Source organism: Saccostrea cucullata, unplaced genomic scaffold (assembly GCF_032062105.1).
Source record: "Saccostrea cucullata isolate Sc308-1 unplaced genomic scaffold, CSIRO_AGI_Scuc_v1 ctg621, whole genome shotgun sequence".
In the NCBI taxonomy this organism is placed as follows: Eukaryota; Metazoa; Mollusca; class Bivalvia; order Ostreida; family Ostreidae; genus Saccostrea; species Saccostrea cuccullata.
In genome coordinates, this window is record NW_026929514.1 from 279,951 (window position 1) to 299,277 (window position 19,327).

At 32.2% G+C, this 19,327-nt stretch overlaps 2 protein-coding genes across 3 annotated transcripts; one reads left to right on the top strand and one right to left on the bottom strand.

The window, feature by feature from the left end:
* The first annotated feature begins 17 nt into the window (after positions 1-17).
* On the top strand, positions 18-717 carry LOC134281074 (frequenin-2-like). The gene is made up of 2 exons (XM_062763536.1): positions 18-386; positions 526-717. Exons 1-2 carry the CDS (start codon positions 18-20, stop codon positions 715-717), a joined length of 561 nt encoding a protein of 186 aa, XP_062619520.1.
* Positions 718-5,633: 4,916 nt separating this feature from the next.
* On the bottom strand, positions 5,634-18,644 carry LOC134281072 (ferric-chelate reductase 1-like). 2 transcript variants are annotated; one of them, XM_062763535.1, is made up of 14 exons: positions 18,529-18,644; positions 16,702-16,768; positions 15,022-15,119; positions 14,429-14,617; positions 13,828-13,923; positions 12,621-12,762; positions 12,133-12,240; positions 11,887-12,002; positions 10,278-10,364; positions 8,726-8,800; positions 8,506-8,605; positions 7,970-8,116; positions 7,554-7,624; positions 5,634-6,121 (listed from the first exon to the last, which is right to left on the bottom strand). In XM_062763535.1, exons 3-14 carry the CDS (start codon positions 15,088-15,090, stop codon positions 6,029-6,031), a joined length of 1,293 nt encoding a protein of 430 aa, XP_062619519.1. In that variant the 5' UTR covers positions 15,091-15,119; positions 16,702-16,768; positions 18,529-18,644; the 3' UTR covers positions 5,634-6,028. The 2 variants fall into 2 exon arrangements, with proteins under 2 accessions (XP_062619519.1, XP_062619517.1); XM_062763533.1 differs by having other exon boundaries at positions 5,635-6,121; positions 16,653-16,768.
* Positions 18,645-19,327: the final 683 nt, after the last annotated feature.

A 19,327-nucleotide genomic window follows, 5' to 3' on the forward strand; every position in this document is an offset into this window, starting at 1 on the left:
CTTTAAAAGAGCACAAAATGGGCCAAAAACACAGTAGTTTGGACGAGGATTTAATGCGGCGTCACAAGATTAACACAAACGAGCTTGAAGCTCTGAAAAATTTATTTCGCGAATGGAGTGGCGGGAAGCATAAAACACTGACCAGGACGAAGTTCAGAGAGGTTTACAAACAAGTGTTTCCGGGGAATTCATCTCAGTTTGCAGACGAGATGTTCCGATTGTTTGACGATGATGGGAATGGTGAGGTGGATTTCGCCGAGTTCGTCCGCTACATCTGTCTGTGTGACAGCGAGGATATCGAAGAGAGAATTCAGGCTGCCTTTAGGTTATATGATAAGGACAATAGCGGGACCATAACGCAAGCTGAAGTGGGAGAGATGCTGGAGGTGAGAGTTCCCAAATGCCTTCCGAATTACAATCTTTCACGTGTTGTTTTTATCTTTTGTGTTTCTTTTGATTTATTTTTGGCAAACATGCATAAATGTCTTTTTTCTGTGGAGAGATGTAATATATTTTGTGTTGTAGGCTTATGAAATGATGTTAGGAAGTTCAATTGAAGATGGAAAGAGTGGACGTCAGATTGCTGAAGAATTCTTTGAGGAAATGGACGCAGACCACGACGACTCGGTTACATTGGAGGAGTTTACACAGGCCGCCAGGCGAGATTCACGTATCCTCCATATAGTGACTCCCAAACCACCAACGTGGACTGACTAGTGTCTTATAAAGGGTTTTGATACAAGACTAAAAATTCATTTGTTATTTCTTGAAAAATAGTTTTATGTAAGACAATCAAACTTTTGCAATACATTACACCAATTGCTCCAATTGCTTGATGAACAAACACTCCATCCATCATCTTATTTAAATAAACGTGCTCAGAAGTATGTATTGCAAGTACATGAATTTAATAAAGTGATGGATCGATATACGACTTTTAATAAATTTATATGCAAATTGTATAATTATTGTACGAGGGCTGTTCAATAAATAATGTCCTGAACTGTATGACATACAATACAGATATCACATGACATTAAGCTTGACTTTCCCTCATTATTGAATCTTTAATAAATTTATACCAGTTTATGTGACCACTTTTCATCACATAGTTTCATTGTGAGAAGCTGGAAACAAGGGCTATTCGAGACACTGCATTATAAATGAATGGTAAAGAATCAGTAAACTAAAGTGAAAATAAAAGCTTCATTAAAGCTGCTGTAAAACTTGTTAAAAATCCAAAGAAATATTTACTGAAATATGGGACAGTTACAACAACCAATGTCTATTTTATAGACAAATAAGCAGATGAATTTTAATGATGAAAAATTATATAATGGGCATCAAAAATGGATACTGTCCTTGCCAACAATAAATTATAACACCTTATGTACTGTTTGCTAAATTTCAAGAAATAATATTTGATGATGCATGATTGACTTTAAGAAACATAGCAAAGATAGACATCATATCGGGAGTAGTTTACACTGTTTTTAAGAAACGTTTGACGGTAAAAAAGCTTAGTACTAAAAGGTCACCCTATATTTTGAAAAATGATTGTAAACGACAGCGTGTACGAATGTCTTAACAATTATTTCAAAATATCAGTAACTGTAGTTATCCACGATTGTTTGATATTCAAACAGATAATGGAACTTGAATCTATTGCTTAAAACCCTCAAAACAAAATTTACCATAACATGTTCTTGATAAAAACAGCGAAGGTCTGACAAGAGCAAAGAATTGCAAGAGCACAAAGACAGATTAATGTGCAATTTTCTTAAATATTAGTGATATTGTTGTTCAAGTTCGTATTCGGGGAGACAGTTTAATTTCTGGAAGAGTCTACAAAGCAAATTTTTTGCAAAAAAATCGAAAGGTTTATTAGAGGAAGGACCCAGAATTAGGAATCCACTATGTTAATTTCTTCATGGCAGCGTCCAAACCCGCACGTCCTGAAGAGTAAAGGGGTTTTCGGGATAAACAGAAAGTTAATGTTTTTTCACATTAACAATATTCGCCAGATCTTTGACCTTTTTACTTGTTTCTATTTCCAAACTTGAAAAAAAAACACCTTTCAGAAGGAAGAAACAAGTCCAGGAAATCATTGGATCTGCTATTTTTCAGTATACCAAGATGAGTTCTAAAATAATAAGAAATTGGATAAAAAATGTTACGGACATGTGTTTTAACTAAAAGAGATTAATAAGTTAAATCATGCAGACTAAATCATTGAAAAGCGTCTTTTGCTTCTTTCCGAGCATCGAGGTCATTATTTATTGAGCAGCCCTCGTATGTTTACTGTCATGATCAGACTTGTAGGAATTGCCGTGTTTCCACCAATTAACGCGACCTACGTATTATAGAACATCGTATTTATTTGTATATAGAACATTGTGTTGCTGTGGGGCGTATTGTATGGAACTCAGCGTTTAGACTGTGTACAGTTGCAGTACACTTGTACAAGATTTGAACATTGGTAAGTTCTTTTATAAAGGTAACAATATCCAATAGAACATCAATGTTTTATTATTATTACTGTGAAATCACTAATTTTCGTGGGGGTTTAATTTTCGTTGTTTTCGAGGTATGGAAAGGCCCACAAATTTATGGCCACAACGAAATTTTGACCCCACGAAAATGTGAGATTTCACAGTATTAGACAATTTGTATTTAATGGATATTTTGTTTGTTTTACAATTCTTTAGGTACATTTTAAACAAAAATATTTAGGGTTTGTTTTTATTAAACAAAAATATTTAGTTGTTTTTTATTAAACATAAATATTCAGGAGTTGTTTTATTGCCATTTATGTTTACCCGACATGATTAAAGGGACATAGACATACTTCCTTTGTCGTTTTACGTCCAACTATGAATTTCTCTTTAAATTCAGTTAATTTATTTTTTTTTTTAAATTACATGAAAAGTTTTGCATATCTTTTTAATTATTATCCAGCTTTGACACTGTGATTGTAAACCTGGGCTTAGAGCTCGGTTATTTTTACTGGGTGTTCGATTTTCTACTGCAATTTTTATAACTTAACACAGGCTGACAACATGATGTGTTTTCATGTCATATTTTCATGTCTTATTTACAGACTACAGATCCCTCTTTTCTCAAATATTAGGGATAAATTTAGTATGTAAACGTGCGAAGAAAATGCCCCTAAAAATAAATAACTCTTAGATTTGAAAATTTTCTGATCAAAAAAGTTTCTGAAATTTATAAATACATGTATCATTGCTATGAAACATTTCCAGAAGTTGTTGAAGTATAAAAAGTTTCAAAGGCCATTACAACTGTGCAAAAAACAATCGCCTACAGCTTTTGGTCTTGGCGGTTAAGCTATTTTTATTATTTATTTATTTTTTTGGTAAAAACTGATCCACGTTTGTGTTTTAAAGTAATTATCTTCCTTTAGAACGAGCAGATTGCTCTTTGCTTCAACAAACTTGAATCCCCTTATCCAAGGATATTTTATGCAATTTTTGTTGTAATTGGCCTTGATTTGGAGAAGTAGAAAATGTAAAAAGTTAACAGACAGATAGACAGCTATAGTCCAATCCCCACTTTTCAAATATTATGTCCCTTGGCCGCCATCTTAAGGGATAAACCCATACAATCCACACAGTAACCTTTGTAGTTTTCAGGTTTGTAACTTTTGACTTTAAAAACGCTCTGCCTTTTGTGTACTGATTGCCCCAAGATGGGGCTACCCACGCATTGAAAGAAAAAATATTAAACACAATGGATTTATCACAGCACGTCCAAATATTTGGTAGCATAAAGAGGAGAAATGAAGTTTCTTTCCCTTCCTTTTGGTTGAACCCGCAAAGGGAAACAACTTTTGCAAAGTGTGGATTGGACTATTAAAACAATCGAAACTTCTTTGCAGGGGGGGGTAAATATTATCTATGTTAACTATAATAAAGTTTTGTCGAGCAAATACTGTAATGTCAAGAAATTTAATTAAAAACAAGATAATATTGTAGAACTGCCCTGTTCTTCTAAAAATGAGAATATTTAAAAATACTTTATCTACTTTTATTCATATTCTTCTTGTTATAAAAATAATATGTATCTGCTGTATAATATATCAGAAAACTAATTAATATTTTCTCGAAATATACATCTTAACATGAGAATGTAAATTGTATATAAGTAAAAAAAAGTCTATAATCATATTGCTAAAAAATGCATACATAAACTTAGAGGAAATTAATTAATCTATAGCTACAAAGTATATCATTGCAAAAAATTATAAACATATATATTCTACTAAATTGCAAGACAAAGTAAAAAACAAAGATCACAACACAGTTAAATATTATGAAATGTGGACAGAAGGTACAGTGTAATGTTGAAATGGAGTCACTTAAAATGTAATGATAGCAATAAAAAAAGTAATAACACACACAAAAAAAATTAAATTAGGAACACTGAAAGAAGTGTGAAAATACAATGTACAGAATATCAGTAAACATGGTTTAATTAATTAATACAATATATAAGGTAAAATATCAAAAGCTTTTCTTTAAACAAGGTCCCATACATACCTACAGGGTGCAAAAGGGGGAGGGGGTATACCAAGATAAAGATTCTATACAATAATATTACAGTGTATGATAAACCACGATACATACAAGTTTTATTTGTTTAAAATGTCTGAAGAAATCAAAGAAAGTACCTATGTTTAAACAAGAAATGTTGCTTTTATTATTTTATTGGTTATGGGACTTAGTACTATTTCTTTTGTTTTTCCATAAATATGTACATTGTTTACATTTTTTGAGTTTATTATGCAAAATATTTCACAGTAAAGGAAATTACCCTATTTCAAAAACAAGATGTAAATAACTTTTCCAAAGTAACTACTACACATAAAAAAATGCACACAAGGCCTTCATGGCTTACCTATTTAATATCAAACAAAAAATATCCTTGACTTATAAAATGGAGACATTTAAAACATTCAAAATACAATGTAATTTATTGAGCAAATACAGTGCTTTGGATTTATAGGTGAAATACATCCACCAAAAATGTCTCATAACAATTGCCTCTGTACTTAAATTTCTGAAGCATTCCAAATTCTTCTTCAGAGAAATCACCCTGAATAATGCATTTTTCTTTTAAATTTAGCATTTTTCATGAGTTAAAAACTTTCGTTTCCACACGATATCTGAATGCCTAATGAAGACCCCTATTGATTTTGAGGTCAAAAGGTCAAAGTTCAAGGTCGTAAATTTATACACCATTTCAAGAAGACATGTTATGATATAACATCAAAGTGCTGAATATATATATTTAACTTTTTTTTTAAGAACCTTTCTTTTTTTTTTTATTATTTTTTTTTTACTAAATGATAGTAAGCATGTGAAATGAAAAATTTAAATAAAATCTAAAGTGTGTACATATAATGAAGAATAAACAATCAAATCTTTATATGCATATTGACATACATGTATTTTATTTGCTTCAGTATACATGTATACATTTAATAATTCTACAAATTCAGTCAGGGGGAGCCGACTTTTTCCCTAAGCGGGGGACACGAATTCTCTGAATTAGCTTGTTCTTTTAAATTTAGCATTTACATGTTCATGAGAATGAATGAAACCTGATATAACATTGAATATATATTTAACTTTTTTTCTAAGAAACTAAAGAAATAATCTAAATGTACATGTTTTCAATGTATGATAAAAAAAAAGATACATGTAAATAAAAAGAAAACAAAACCTAAATATAAACAAGTCAATATAACATGAAATGATCAGCATATTTACAGATTCATAGTCTATAAAAAATCTATTATGCCAACTTATTCTTTAATATCTTTTATTCAATATCAAAAATGTATATTTACTTATGCAAAACTGGGCATATTTGGAAACAATAAAGAGGAAGGATTTCAACTATAATCACATTATATTCATAGCTCTGGTTTGATTTAGTGTATAGCTTTTCAGTTTACCATGATGTTATCCTGTGAGGAAGGGAACACTTTCTGTTGATATCTGATCTAATTTATTCCCACACTTATCATTATAGCCAGCGTAAAACCAAGAATCATGAGAGTGTGCAATCCAATGGCTACTTTCTTGAATGGTTCCCCCTGTCAGTGAACAATAAAATTAACATCAATTAATTAGTGGGAAAAAATCAAAATAAGAAACAAGAAGCTGGGAAAGTCATATTGATGTAGAAGCATAAGTTATAATTAGGGATGGCAATTTGTAACCGGTTAATCGATTAATCGGTCGGAACGATGGTATTTTATCAGTTAGAAAATCTATGATCGGTTAGTTGGAAAAATTTAATACAAGTGAAACTGAACAAAATTTTCTTAAATTTCATTTTTAAAATGGAAATCTCTGCATAAAAGTTGATAGTTTAGCATTTTTACTAGGGATGGCAATCAAATGGAGAATTGTTAATTGGTTAACCGCAAGACATTCCGACTGATTAATCGGTTAATCGTATCAAAATATACATTTTCTAATTTTCTTGACAATTTTTATTTTCAAGTAGCTCTATTCAAGTACACAAAAAGACTGAAAATGACAGAATTTTTATAAATTTTACTTGCTCTGGTCAGAAAATTAAAGGTTCATATTTTATTTAAATTTCAGAGGACAAAAAAAAATTTAAGAAAAACGTAAAAAAAAAAGTTGATAGAAATCATTGATAACTTTCAAAGCCGATGTCACACAAGTTTATCCTGCGTTGTCACAAAAGCTAATCTAAATCTGCCCTTGATTCAGATAACATTTTTGAATTATTTAATTGGATAGATAACTGAAAACAACAAATATACCAATTTAGAGAGATTAGAGGGATTCATTTTTTAAAATTATTTAAGAATTATAGTACTATCAGGGTAACAGCGCGGTGTTTTCACAGTAATCAATACTAAACAAAACTGACCAATTACCTCAGGGTCCCTATGCGGAGAGCCATAATTACCTTCAAATCAGCTTAAATAATTTTGTTTATTAGAAAAACATCAGATAAGTTTAAGTTCAGACAAAGTTTAGATTATGGTGACATTGAAGAATGAATTTGTGTGACATCTACACTAAAAAAATATCTGCGTCTGATTTCTCAGGCAAGATTCACAGTTTTCTTATTTTTTCTTGTCTAACCATTGAAATAGAAAAATTTATTTGTACATATACATGTACATTTCTGACCAAGATTATGAGCAGAATGTTTCTACATGTAACTTCTAATATCTCTCTTTCAATCTTCATGTGTAAATGAATTATTAGATACATGTATCTGAAAATGAATTTTTTTAAAAATGCGTATTTTGATACAATTAAAAAAAAAAAAAAAAAAAAAAAAAATGGTTAATCTGTCGGAACGTCTTGCGGTTAACCGATTAGCAATTCTATAATCGATTGCCATCCCTAGTTATAATATAAACTTTTTGCTTCCAATCAAATGACCCAATATAACCAAAATAAGATTAATTTCTTTATTTACAATCTGCACAGCAACAATACAAATTTCAGAAAACTTTTGTTAACAAATACTTTACTTACCCGGGGAACAACTGCTGAGGAACTCTGGTCAGGTTCAGATACTTTCTTCATTTCATACACAGATTCTCTGTCTAAATAAAAAGCATAACAGACTCTTTACTCTATCTTCACTATAGCCGCAAAACTGAGAAATCAGTGATGTTTGAGCATTATTGACAATATTTGACAAATAATAAAAATTAGGTTACATCCTCAGATAATAACCCTTTCATTTAGTTTTTACCAAGAAGAGTTCTTCTAAATTAAGTTACATGTACATCCTCAGCTAATAACCCTTTCATTAATTAATTTAGTTTTTACCAAGAAGAGTTCTTCTAAATATCTTTACTTTAATAACAAATTAAAAGACAAAATAAGGAAATAATATAATGTATAAATAAGAATACAAAGAAAGATGATGAGATGTAATAACATACTGCTATTTGCTCTGACAACAAAACATTCATGAAACTCCAGCACTAGTTCTATAAATAGCTGGTACGCTGTATACGCTGCCAGAATGTATACTACATATTCTGGTGCATCAGCTCCGGACAATGTCACTCCGATGAAAATTGTGATCACTGAAAACAGATAAAATAATAAGTCAAACAGGCTACAAAAGGATTTTTAAAAAAGATCTTTGAAAAAAACACGTTATAATACATTAAAAGAAACCCAATGTACATCTATTTATACATTGTTTATGGATGCTCTTTGTGTCTTTTGGAGTAAATTCTGCTATATATCTAAGGGTGTGAGACATTGAGGATAAACAAAATGAAATTCAAACGGCTGGGATTTCCAACTCACTTCAACATGTATCCTGATATTTGAGATAGGGATAATAGAGATAACAATGTTCAGCTGTAATTGACTAATTGTCGAACTATGAGTACTATTTTTGTCTCTAATGAGAATTCTTGAAACTGTTGAGGAGAATGACCAGTAACTGAGATCTGTATGACTGTACCTGCAAGTATACGGGCGGTTGTTCCCACAAACCAGTGAGCCCAGTTGAAGATAATTCTATTTTTGTCATCAGGGTGGGGACGAAACAAAGCCATCAGTGGCTAAACAAAAAAAACAAAATGTAACAATGTAAATGTATATATATACTAGATCTTATAAAATTACATAATACAGCATACAATGTTGCATTTTCTGTAATGTCTAAGTACATATGTACTTACATTCATTATGGTCAGGGCAGTCACTATGACCCCCATGTAGGGGTGTGCCTTTTTGAAATCATCTGCATCCCCAAACTGTTAAATACATGTATAAAATAACGGTATGGATGAAGAAAAAAATTAAATCATATAATAAGTTTATAATCATCTTGATTTTCACTCTGTATCTACAAAATGACAATACATGTACACTATTTCTTCTTGTTATTTCGAACATTTAAAGCTGAACATGACTCATAAAAGAATTTTTCTCCCATATTCTTTAATTCTGTCAAAATATCTGAGGCCCCTGTATAAGCCATGCACTGTATTCACTTACATGGATGATAAATTTAACCATATATACAGCTACGACCTTTGACCCTTAAATAGATCTGTATATACCGTATATACTTGCCTATAAGTAGGTTTTCTGGGAGTTAAACTATGGTCCAAAACTATTAGTCCGACTTATAGGCGTTATAAAAAAGGTTGGAATCTTTTATGGTCAATCCCTCTCATATAAGGCCAGATAAAATTAAAAATTCAACTGCCCCCTTAAAGGCCCCGGCGTTTTTTATTTTGATTTTTGAGTGTTAATATAAGCATTTTCATGTATTTTTATATATGAAGTTTAAGAGTTATCTCCCGTCTGTATTAAAAGTCGCGTGTCGCTATTTATAGCAAAAGAGCCATGTGAAGAATGGAGAAAAATCGGTAATAAAAGCGGTTTAAATATGTAAGGAAAAGATTATTTGTCAGTATAGAGAAGGCAGAGAAAAATAATAGCATAAACACATCTAGATACCATCACTGGCATGGGCAAGTTTTTAAAGATTTTTTTAAAACTAAGTATGAAAATAGACATGGAAAATGACACCTGATCAAGTTTTAACGATCTCCAACTGTGTGTGATTTTGATTTGAAAAAAAAAAATAATAAAACATCGTAGGCAGACTTTAGAGAATGTTTAGTGCTAAGAAAATATTAAATCTTAAAACTGTTCAGGCCTAGTTTTTTTCGGTAGGATATTTTATTAGAATATTTTATAGATTTGGTAAATATGACTTTTATTGTCGAACATGTCAAGTCTCTAGAAGGATCCAATTTTTTAGGAAGGTGGAAATCTATAATATTTCACAGAAAACAGAGGGATTTGAAGGTAAAACTCAAGGGTATTTAGGGAAAAGCAAATCATGCATACAAAATTTATGTCAGAACACCTCATTTTGTTTTGCATGTGCCGTATATGTGTACTTGATAATTTGTTAATAAACAATAAATAACTAATAATTTAAGCAAGAATTTTCATATTTAAAAGAATATGAAAAAATAAAATATATTCATATTGGCATTAACATAATGAAAAAATGTGTACGAAGAGTCAATGTTTTCTTGATACTTACAATTTAACAATTATAAAAAATAAATAATAAAATCCGCCCACCCGCCCCAATTTTTTAGCAAATTAGGATGAGAATCTAAAGATTAATTTTACCTGGCCTAAGCTTAAAAAATTCAACTGACTTATAGGCGGACCAACTTATAGGCGAGTATATATGGTAATACTTACGTCGCTCCATCCTTCAACTTGTACAAATATAACAACAAAGGCAGCCACAACACATAACAGAGTCATGACCATCAGAAAACGGTGTATCTACAAAAGTAAGAACAATGTAGATCTAGCTCAAATAAGTAACAACGAACATGACACATTTTAAAATTAACATCATTGGACCATGCTTCATAAAAATATCTCGCTTCAAGTTCAAACTAGAAAACTGACCAGTCAGCAAGGGCCCCACCATGGGGTAGAATTAAAAGGGGGCAGCTTATGGAATGATTAAAAAATGTACGAAGAATAAGCAACAGCAACTGTATTCTTAAAATTTCAAGATAATTCTTGAATATTCAAAAACCTGAAAATAATATCCTTGTATTTACATTAGGCAGTAAAGAACAAATTAACAATTGAATGTATATTTAAACAATTATGAAGCCTGTGTTATATAAAATGCCAGCCTTCAATGAATGCAAATATCATGAAGGCTTAACCTTAACTTCAAACAAACAGCAGTTGCAGACAAAGGTTTTCATTAATCTTAAAGTGACAGATAAAAAAAAGCCTATTAAATTAAGAGTAAATTAAATTTTCTGCAGCAAGCTAGATAATTAATCCCAAGGGATTAATTGTACCTCTCACATCTTTTTCTTCTAAAGTGACATTAAGAACTTTTTCAGTATTAATGATAGAATGGGGTTTTTATACAACTACCTTAAAAATTAATAATATTCTTGAATTAACATTAAGTGAAAAAAAGTAAATCAAAAACTCTCTTTAACCTATTTCTTGTTTTTAGAATTCAATGAATTCATAACTATTAAACAAAAATATTAAAATTATAAAAATTTATATTTAAATCCACATTTCGGAGTGTTCATAGCATTCCAAATTGACTTAACTTCAAAACAAACTTCATTTGCAGACAGAGGTGGTAATTCATCTCAATGTGACAGATAAAGATGATGTTCTGGATTTTCTTCAGCAGGAAAGCTAATTAATCCCAAGGGACTCATAGCAGCATTCAGTTTACAATGGGAACATCTTCAGCAGTTATCTCTCTTTGCCAATGCATTCTTATAAAGTTAAGGAATCTACCCCACCACCCCAGCTCCAAACCAGGGGACATAGAGAACAAAACTTAGCATCAAAACATGTATTTCTGCCTACTGAACTACCATACCAAATTTGTACTTGACTGGACAACCAAAAAAAAAGTTGGCCATTCATTCTTATGCATAGTTAAGGAATCTACCCCACCACCCCAGCTCCAAACCAGAAGACATAGAGAACCAAACTTAGCATCAAAATATGTATTTCTGCCTACTGAACTACCATATCAAATTTGAACTTGATTGGGCAACCATAAAAAAAGTTATTAGAAAAAAACAGAAAAATTGCGGGCGGAAGAGTGACAGACGGACAGACAGACAGACAGACAGACGGACGGACAGACAGAGTGATTACTATAGGGCACCCGCAAATCCTTGCGGGGCCCTAATTAAATTTATATGTACACGTTTGTTTAGTTTGCTCACTTGTTTTTCATAACTTAAATATCAAACTCTAAACTGATTTCTTCAACAATTCAGATTAAAATAATATGAAAAATACTCACCTGAAACCAGACCTTTTCCCCAAGTAGTTTTCTATCCGCCCATACTGGCTTATAGTACCGGGCCAGCACCACCCCTACACTGGCAAAGAATACCCAGGCCGCAATCATCAGCAGACCTACAAATAAGGGGGTAAAGTCAAAATACAATCCTGTGGATTTTTTTTACTGGGGTGGACCCTCTAGAAAAAATTCCTGGATCCGTACCTGCAAACAAAAATAACTTGACTTGTGTTCTATAGTACATACCATGAACCTTGATGAGGATTTGAACAGCTGATCCCCCAATAACTTGTACAGACTGGAAGTCCACAACACTGGGAGATATCTTTGGTGTGGTCGAATGTTTTCTTTTGTCTGAAGTTATAAAGGACATAATATCAGGTTAACAGTGGCTAAGAAACTTTGACACCAAGTTTTACACTACCAATTCATGTACATGTACAATTAACTAACTTGGTCTCAGTTAGTTTTGTAGTATGAATAGCCTAAAAAAATTGAAAAAAAATTATCATGTACCCCTAAGCTCAGTCAATGCTTCTGAAGCTGGTAATTGTGAGGTAGGAAAACAATATTTCATCTGATGATGGCCAGGTAAGTTTCTGGTGACTGTCAGATAAAATATTTTTTCTACCTGGGACCTACAAGCTTCTGTACAATGCTCTTGTTAATAAGTTCTGAAAGGATAAGTATGATTAAAACTACACAGCAGAAATGTTTCATTCAATTTACTGTACCAGGTCCTGATAAAGCTCCGTTGGCAAAGAAAAGATAGGAATCGACATCAAGATTGAGTGACGCAGACTTCAGTAAATTAAATCCACACAATAGGACACTACCGTCTACTGACCCCTGGGTCGGCTGTAAATCGGTCCCCGCCTACAGATACAAAATAGTAAACAATTTATAGCTATATTTGTAGTAAATACTTGGTATTTGGTAGTTGGCTTTAATTATGTACTGTCCAACACACTAAATACTGTATGCAGGGTTATTTTTGCCCATGTTATTTTTGCCTTTTCACACTTTCAGACAATTTCAGTATTTCACCTCATTTAAATTTGTCCAGTCATAGTTTTAATTATTTACGTACTAAGAAGGAAGAAGAACCCCTTGATGAATGGTCACATCCCGCACATGTGCTCTTTGTCATTATTGGCCAAATTCATGTGTGTAGATAGAGCTAGGATGGATTGAAGGGGGGAGGGGCTGACATGGATTTTGCATTGCTATTGTTTCCTTCTGTATGTATGTATAATGGACTTCTTCCAATCTATTTCTGAATCTAAAGGAAACTTTTTAACCTGAGTTTCCGATAACGTACACCCGTCAAAAACCGAATTATCCGGCTACATCAACCTTGTTGACGATAACGTTTTCAACTAACGAGATATTTTAAATGACTGTTAACTAACCCTTAATTTGGATTTTTAATCTCAGTTTGCTGATCTAAATGTATCTGATTGTCCATAGAATAAATAGACCACTTTGTTTGGTAGAATAAACTAATTTTGAATTCTACAGAAGTTAAAATGTGATGACATATTCCGAAATTTTTGTAAAATATCATTTGAAAGAGCTGTAGATCTTTTAAAGAGAGTGATTTGGTTTATGCTTTCTGTTGCTGAAAGTATAATCAATTATCTGTCATAGATCACAAACTTCGTTTGCTGAAATACAAATTTATTGTTGAAATATGAAATTTAAAATTACCCACATTTTCTAGACATTGCTTTTCTTGAACTGAGTGTCCGATAACAACCGAGTAGCCGATAACACGTTGAGCAGTGTGTTATATTGTATTCTTTGAATTTGCCCTGTTTTAAATTTGCCAAATTGAGGATGGGGCAAAATGGGTAAAAATAAAATGGGGGCAAAAATTTCCATGTATACAGTATTGAAAATCAGAAAAAAGACAACAGAAAATGGTGTCACAAGACTCACTAGAGGGGTGGGTGGACGTTTTCCCGTATTCTGAGATCTGTACATTTTGACAGCACCTGACAGCTCTTTATGACACTCTACCACTTCATCATTGCCCTAAATAACAAAATATACATATAAATCCACAATATATCCAAGGCTATTAAGTGTATCACACAGACTATAAAGAATTAAGCTAGGTTTATCATGATACACCGTGAGTGACTGTAATTTTAAAACAATTGACTTCAAATGGATAAACATCTTTCTCCCATAATCAACTGTATTTCACGATATTCCAAAGTTTTTTTCCCCCCCTGTAAATCTAAGATATTACTGTGCAGTTTGTTGGGGGACATAAATAACAACAGCTGGAAATGTGGCAAATTATCCCATGTTTTCAACTATTGAAATGCACAACAACTAAACAGTGATTTCATAAAGTTAAAATAATCAAGATATCTCATCATAAGAACTTTGCTTACGACTGTGTAAAATTGATATACTTTCTGAAAAACCAACATAGATTGCTGATCTTTATAAGGCACCTTTATTTTGATGTGGAGTCCTATATATATTTCCCCCTAACCAGTTCCTAGCAGATAGAATTATATAACCTCACCATTTTCACATCCTGGGACAGTCCAATGGCAGTCCACCTAGATGTGTCACTCCCAAGGTCAAATTTCATGGTGAAGGCCACAGAGCTTCCCATGTCCTTCCAGGTCACCTCATAGGTACACCCACTGGCGCAGTCGCTGTAGCAACCACGGGTCTTTCCGCACTCAGGATCCTGGGAAAACTGTCCAGCCTACACAAAAAATACAGGAAAGGGTTTCAAATAAAACTTTATTTTTGAACCTAATGCTTAACTTGTTCATCACATAGTCTATGCTGAAGCTGTTTTGTTGAATGATGTTGGTTTTTAACTTTTTAAGTCAATTAAAGTATTAAGTCAATTAAGTATAGAATACTTATGGCATTCTAATATGACATCAAAATATGTATTAAGTGGCTAATCATATCCTGGGCACACTATACAAAGCATGTTATATCAAAATGTGAGTACTGGTTTACAAGTCATTTAGCTTTATCGAAGTCAAAATAGATGCATTTTCATAACCTTATTTGCACAGAAACTAACTTTAACTTACTTCAAATTAGTTTCTATGTAAATGTTGAGTTTTCCACGATAAGTAAACATTATATACTTACAGCTTGTGATTGGACAAACTGTCCAAAGAACAAGAAACACAGAGAGGTAATTGTCCACATTGTTAACATCACGTCAAGATACTTAGAATTCCTCAAATCTACAACAACAAAAATTTTACTATAAAGGAAAAACAAAATCGCTAACATCACTAATTCTCTGTCTGACTGCATGCATGTAAAAGCCAGTAATTCAGTCTATATATATAGAATAGGAAATATAAAATTTTGCGATTAGATTCTCTCAGACTGGTACAATGTTACTATCAGTGTATCTGATTATACTAAATGTAGCACATCTTCAACTTAAATATCTATGTAACAGTTGTGAATTTAGCAGAGTTTGTTATAATATGCAGTTAATATAATATATAAACATTTAGATTTCGTCTGATTACTTATAAATATTTATTTTTTAAATTATTTTTTCTCTCTATCACAATGGACTATTTTCTGTTTAAAGGTTAATTGGCCAAAAATAGCTAAGCTTTTTTCTTTATTTACATAGAAAGTTCAAGTTATTCATCAATGAAGTGTCAAAACTAATACAGGTAAACTCCATTTAAAATCATGCCAACAAACCAGTTTCTCCTGAAGTGTTATATGGGACATGAAAACACCTAAACAGAAATCTCTGTAAGGATTTGCACTTTTATATAAGGGGTGTGGCACACATGATCACAGATTTCCTCCAAATGCTTTATACCACAATGATTTTCTTCCAGAAATCATGGAAATAATTTTGGGAAAATCTGGGATGACATTGATGAAATGGTTTCCATGGCAATGAGATTTTTTTTAATGTGAATTTTTTGGCAATTTCAAAATTGAACAGCACAATTTTTGTGGCAAAATTGAACTCGATCCTTATCATTGCTGAACAATGCTGTTTTAAGGCATTCATTTTTACATTAATACTGAAAGTCCATGGAAAAGACGGCTATTCTAAATGTTACTATGGTAACAAATTAAATAAGTTAAGTTTATATATTTTGTCGTGGATTTTATTGAATATTCTTTTATAGCTCTATAAACTCTGCTTCTATAGTCATGAAAATTTTAATTTTCCTTTTTTTCTCCTTTATTTTTCAAATATATAAACATAGTTTTGATTGACCTATATTACTAAGATTCAATGGAATTCCAGGTTTCCAGGTTTTTAAGCAATTATAAATACTTATCAATCACTTCCTAATTATTTTTTTTGTTGATACTTTAATATACTTTATTTGCTCCTGCACAAAAACACAACAATTAAGGATACAAGAATACAAAATATCTAAAAATATTTTTTTTTAACTATCAAGGCCCATTGCCAATTAAGGAATAAAAAATGCCACATATATTAATTGCAAACACTTTTTAAGTTTGCAAGATGAAGATCTACTTATGTATTAACTTTTTAAGAAAAATCCATGATTATGTGTACGGTGCTACCAGAAAAATTAACCGAGATCTTTAATGTTTACGAGCCATTCTCTGTAAGCATCTAATAATTTTAAATTATTTTTTATATTACACATTTGCTGGAAAGATTTATACTATTTAGACCAACAATTGAACACTGAAACTGAACATTATATTCTAATGACTTGGTATTACTAAAAAGTTTACATGAATGTTTTTAAACTTACAGTTCAATATATGTCATCCCAGCCCATCCAGTAGTATTGACTAATCTACCTGCACTTTAAAGTCGTTGAAGCAGGTCAATGTATTTATGGCAATCAATCACTTCACTGAATCATATCTGAAATCATAAGTCAAAAATCTATATCTGGTCACTTCAAGCATCAACTGCTATGAATAAATGCTCAGCTTTTAACAAATTATATGCTAAAGGAAAAGTGGGTGTTAACACAATAACTACCTGTCTAAGAAGGTAAACTCAATGAAACATGAACGACTATTATTAACACATCACGATGTTCTCAATTATGTTCTAAAATTTGAACTTTTGGTTGAAAGCTTTAAAAGCACTGAGGCACGATTTAGTCTAAACTAAATATTTTACTAATGTACAAGTGAAGGATAATAGAAGACGGAATTCTGCACATATTCTCATCTCAAATTCACAACCTTTTGTATATAAAGGAAAATTGTTTTTCTTTAAATACTTTTTTAAAAACGTATAAAGTATTATCATGATTATTAAGCCTCTTCTTTTAAAGGATGTACGTAATTTCTTCATTACCTTTTCAACATTTAGTACAGCCATGCATTAACTGTAACAAACTTAAACTTTGATCATCCATTGTTGCCCCATCCTACCCCCCGGGGGGGGGGGGGGGGGGGGGGGGGGGGGGTCATGATTTAAACAAACTTGAATCTACACTACCTGAGAATGCTTCCATATAAATATGACTTATCATGGCTTAGTTGTTCTTGAGAAGAAAATTTTTAAAGATTATTCCTATTATACTCCTATGTAAAACTTTGATCATCAACTGAGGCCCCATCGTACCCCTGTGGGTCATGATTTAAACAAACTTGAATCTACACTACCTGAGAATGCTTCCATATAAATATGACTTATCATGGCTTAGTTGTTCTTGAGAAGAAAATTTTTAAAGATTATTCCTATTATACTCCTATGTAAAACTTTGATCATCAACTGAGGCCCCATCGTACCCCTGTGGGTCATGATTTAAACAAACTTGAATCTACACTACCTGAGAATGCTTCCATACATAAATATGACTAGTCTTGGGTTTGTTGCTCATGAGAAGAAGATTTTTAAAGATTTTTCCTGCATATACCTATATGTAAAAATTTGATCATCAACTGAGGCCCCATCGTACCCCTGTGGGTCATGATTTAAACAAACTTGAATCTACACTACCTGAGAATGCTTCCATACATAAATATGACTAGTCTTGGGTTTGTTGCTCATGAGAAGAAGATTTTTAAAGATTTTTCCTGCATATACCTATATGTAAAAATTTGGATCATCCATTGTAGCCCCGCCCTACCCCCTGGAGTCATGATTTGAACAAACTTGAACATACACTACCTGAGGATGCTTCCACATTAGTTTCATCTTTCATGACCAAGTGGGTCTTGAGAAGAAGATTTTTAAAACATGCCACCAAAATTTCACTATTTCTTAATTATCTCCCCTTGAAAGAGGGTGTGGCCTTCATTTGACCAAAATTTGAATCCCCTTCACCCAAGGATGCTTTGTGGCAAGTTTGGTTGAAACTGGCCTAGTGGTTCTGGAGAAGAAGTCAGAAATATGAAAAGTTTACAGACAGCTAGACGGACACTGGACAAAATGTGATCAGAAAAGCTCACTTGAGCTTTCAGATCAGGTGAGCTAAAAAAAGGGGGGATCAATTACTTTAAAAAAAAAAAAAGGGTTCAATTACATGAATCAGGCCTATCCTTGCTTTAAAACGAGGACTGAAATGAAAACATTTCCAAAATATCGTTTAATGTTCAGTGCTTATTGTGTGGTATTAAAAACCTTCTTTATGAACTTGAATTAACAAACAAGTTGAAAGTTCTTACCTCCTTTACTTCAGCAATATAAGCTTGAAACCAGTGTAAAACTTTTACTGGTGATAACGGTCAGTTTCGGAAGTTCAGTTGTTTACACCTCTCTAACTCCACTTCCGTTTGGTAGTTTTATACAAATGCCCATGGGAATCGAAGCTTACCTGGCTAGTGGATCTCACACCCGCATATTTAAAAATCAGCAAGCTATCTGTTGTTTGTGTTTACGAATAAGAGTTTAATATGTTTTATGGTGTGACCGTTGGGGCGAGCGCAGTTGTAGCATCAAAAACAATTACAAAATTGACATATACATAAGGCCAGATAAAATTAATCTTTAAAGTGCTGTGTTTTGCAAGTTTTTCAAAATAAATAGGTCACTGGTGAAATTCATCCCCGCCCGAAACCGTCATCTTTAAATCCCTAACTCAAAATGTCCCGAATTTTAATCCTTTCCTTTTGTTTTTGTTTTTTATTTTGATTTTTGGGTGTTAACAAAAGTTTATTCAGCAAGAATTCAGGTCAAAGTTTAAGAGTTACCTCCCGTATGTATTAAAAGTCGCGTGTCGCTATTTATAGTAAAAGAGCCATGTGAAGAATGGAGAAAAATCGGCAATAAAAACAGTTTAAACATGTAAGGAAAAGATAATTTGTCAGTATAGAGAAGGCAGAAAAGAAAAAAATAGCATACACACATCTAGATACCATCATTGGCATGAGCAAGTTTTTAGAGAGATTTAACTAGTAAGTAAAAATAGACGAGGAAAATGACACCTGGTCAAGTTTAAACGATCTCAATCTGTGTGTGATTTTG

Excerpts from the sequence above, each read along its gene's own strand:
- LOC134281074 (XM_062763536.1), top strand. The coding sequence starts at position 18 with ATGGGCCAAAAACACAGTAGTTTGGACGAGGATTTAATGCGGCGTCAC. Across the intron at positions 387-525 it reads AAGTGGGAGAGATGCTGGAG|GCTTATGAAATGATGTTAGG; the intron begins GTGAGAGTTCCC and ends TTTGTGTTGTAG.
- LOC134281072 (XM_062763535.1), bottom strand. The coding sequence starts at position 15,090 with ATGTTAACAATGTGGACAATTACCTCTCTGTGTTTCTTGTTCTTTGGA. Across the intron at positions 14,618-15,021 it reads AGTTTGTCCAATCACAAGCT|GCTGGACAGTTTTCCCAGGA; the intron begins GTAAGTATATAA and ends TTTTTTGTGTAG. Across the intron at positions 13,924-14,428 it reads TGTCCCAGGATGTGAAAATG|GGCAATGATGAAGTGGTAGA; the intron begins GTGAGGTTATAT and ends TTTGTTATTTAG.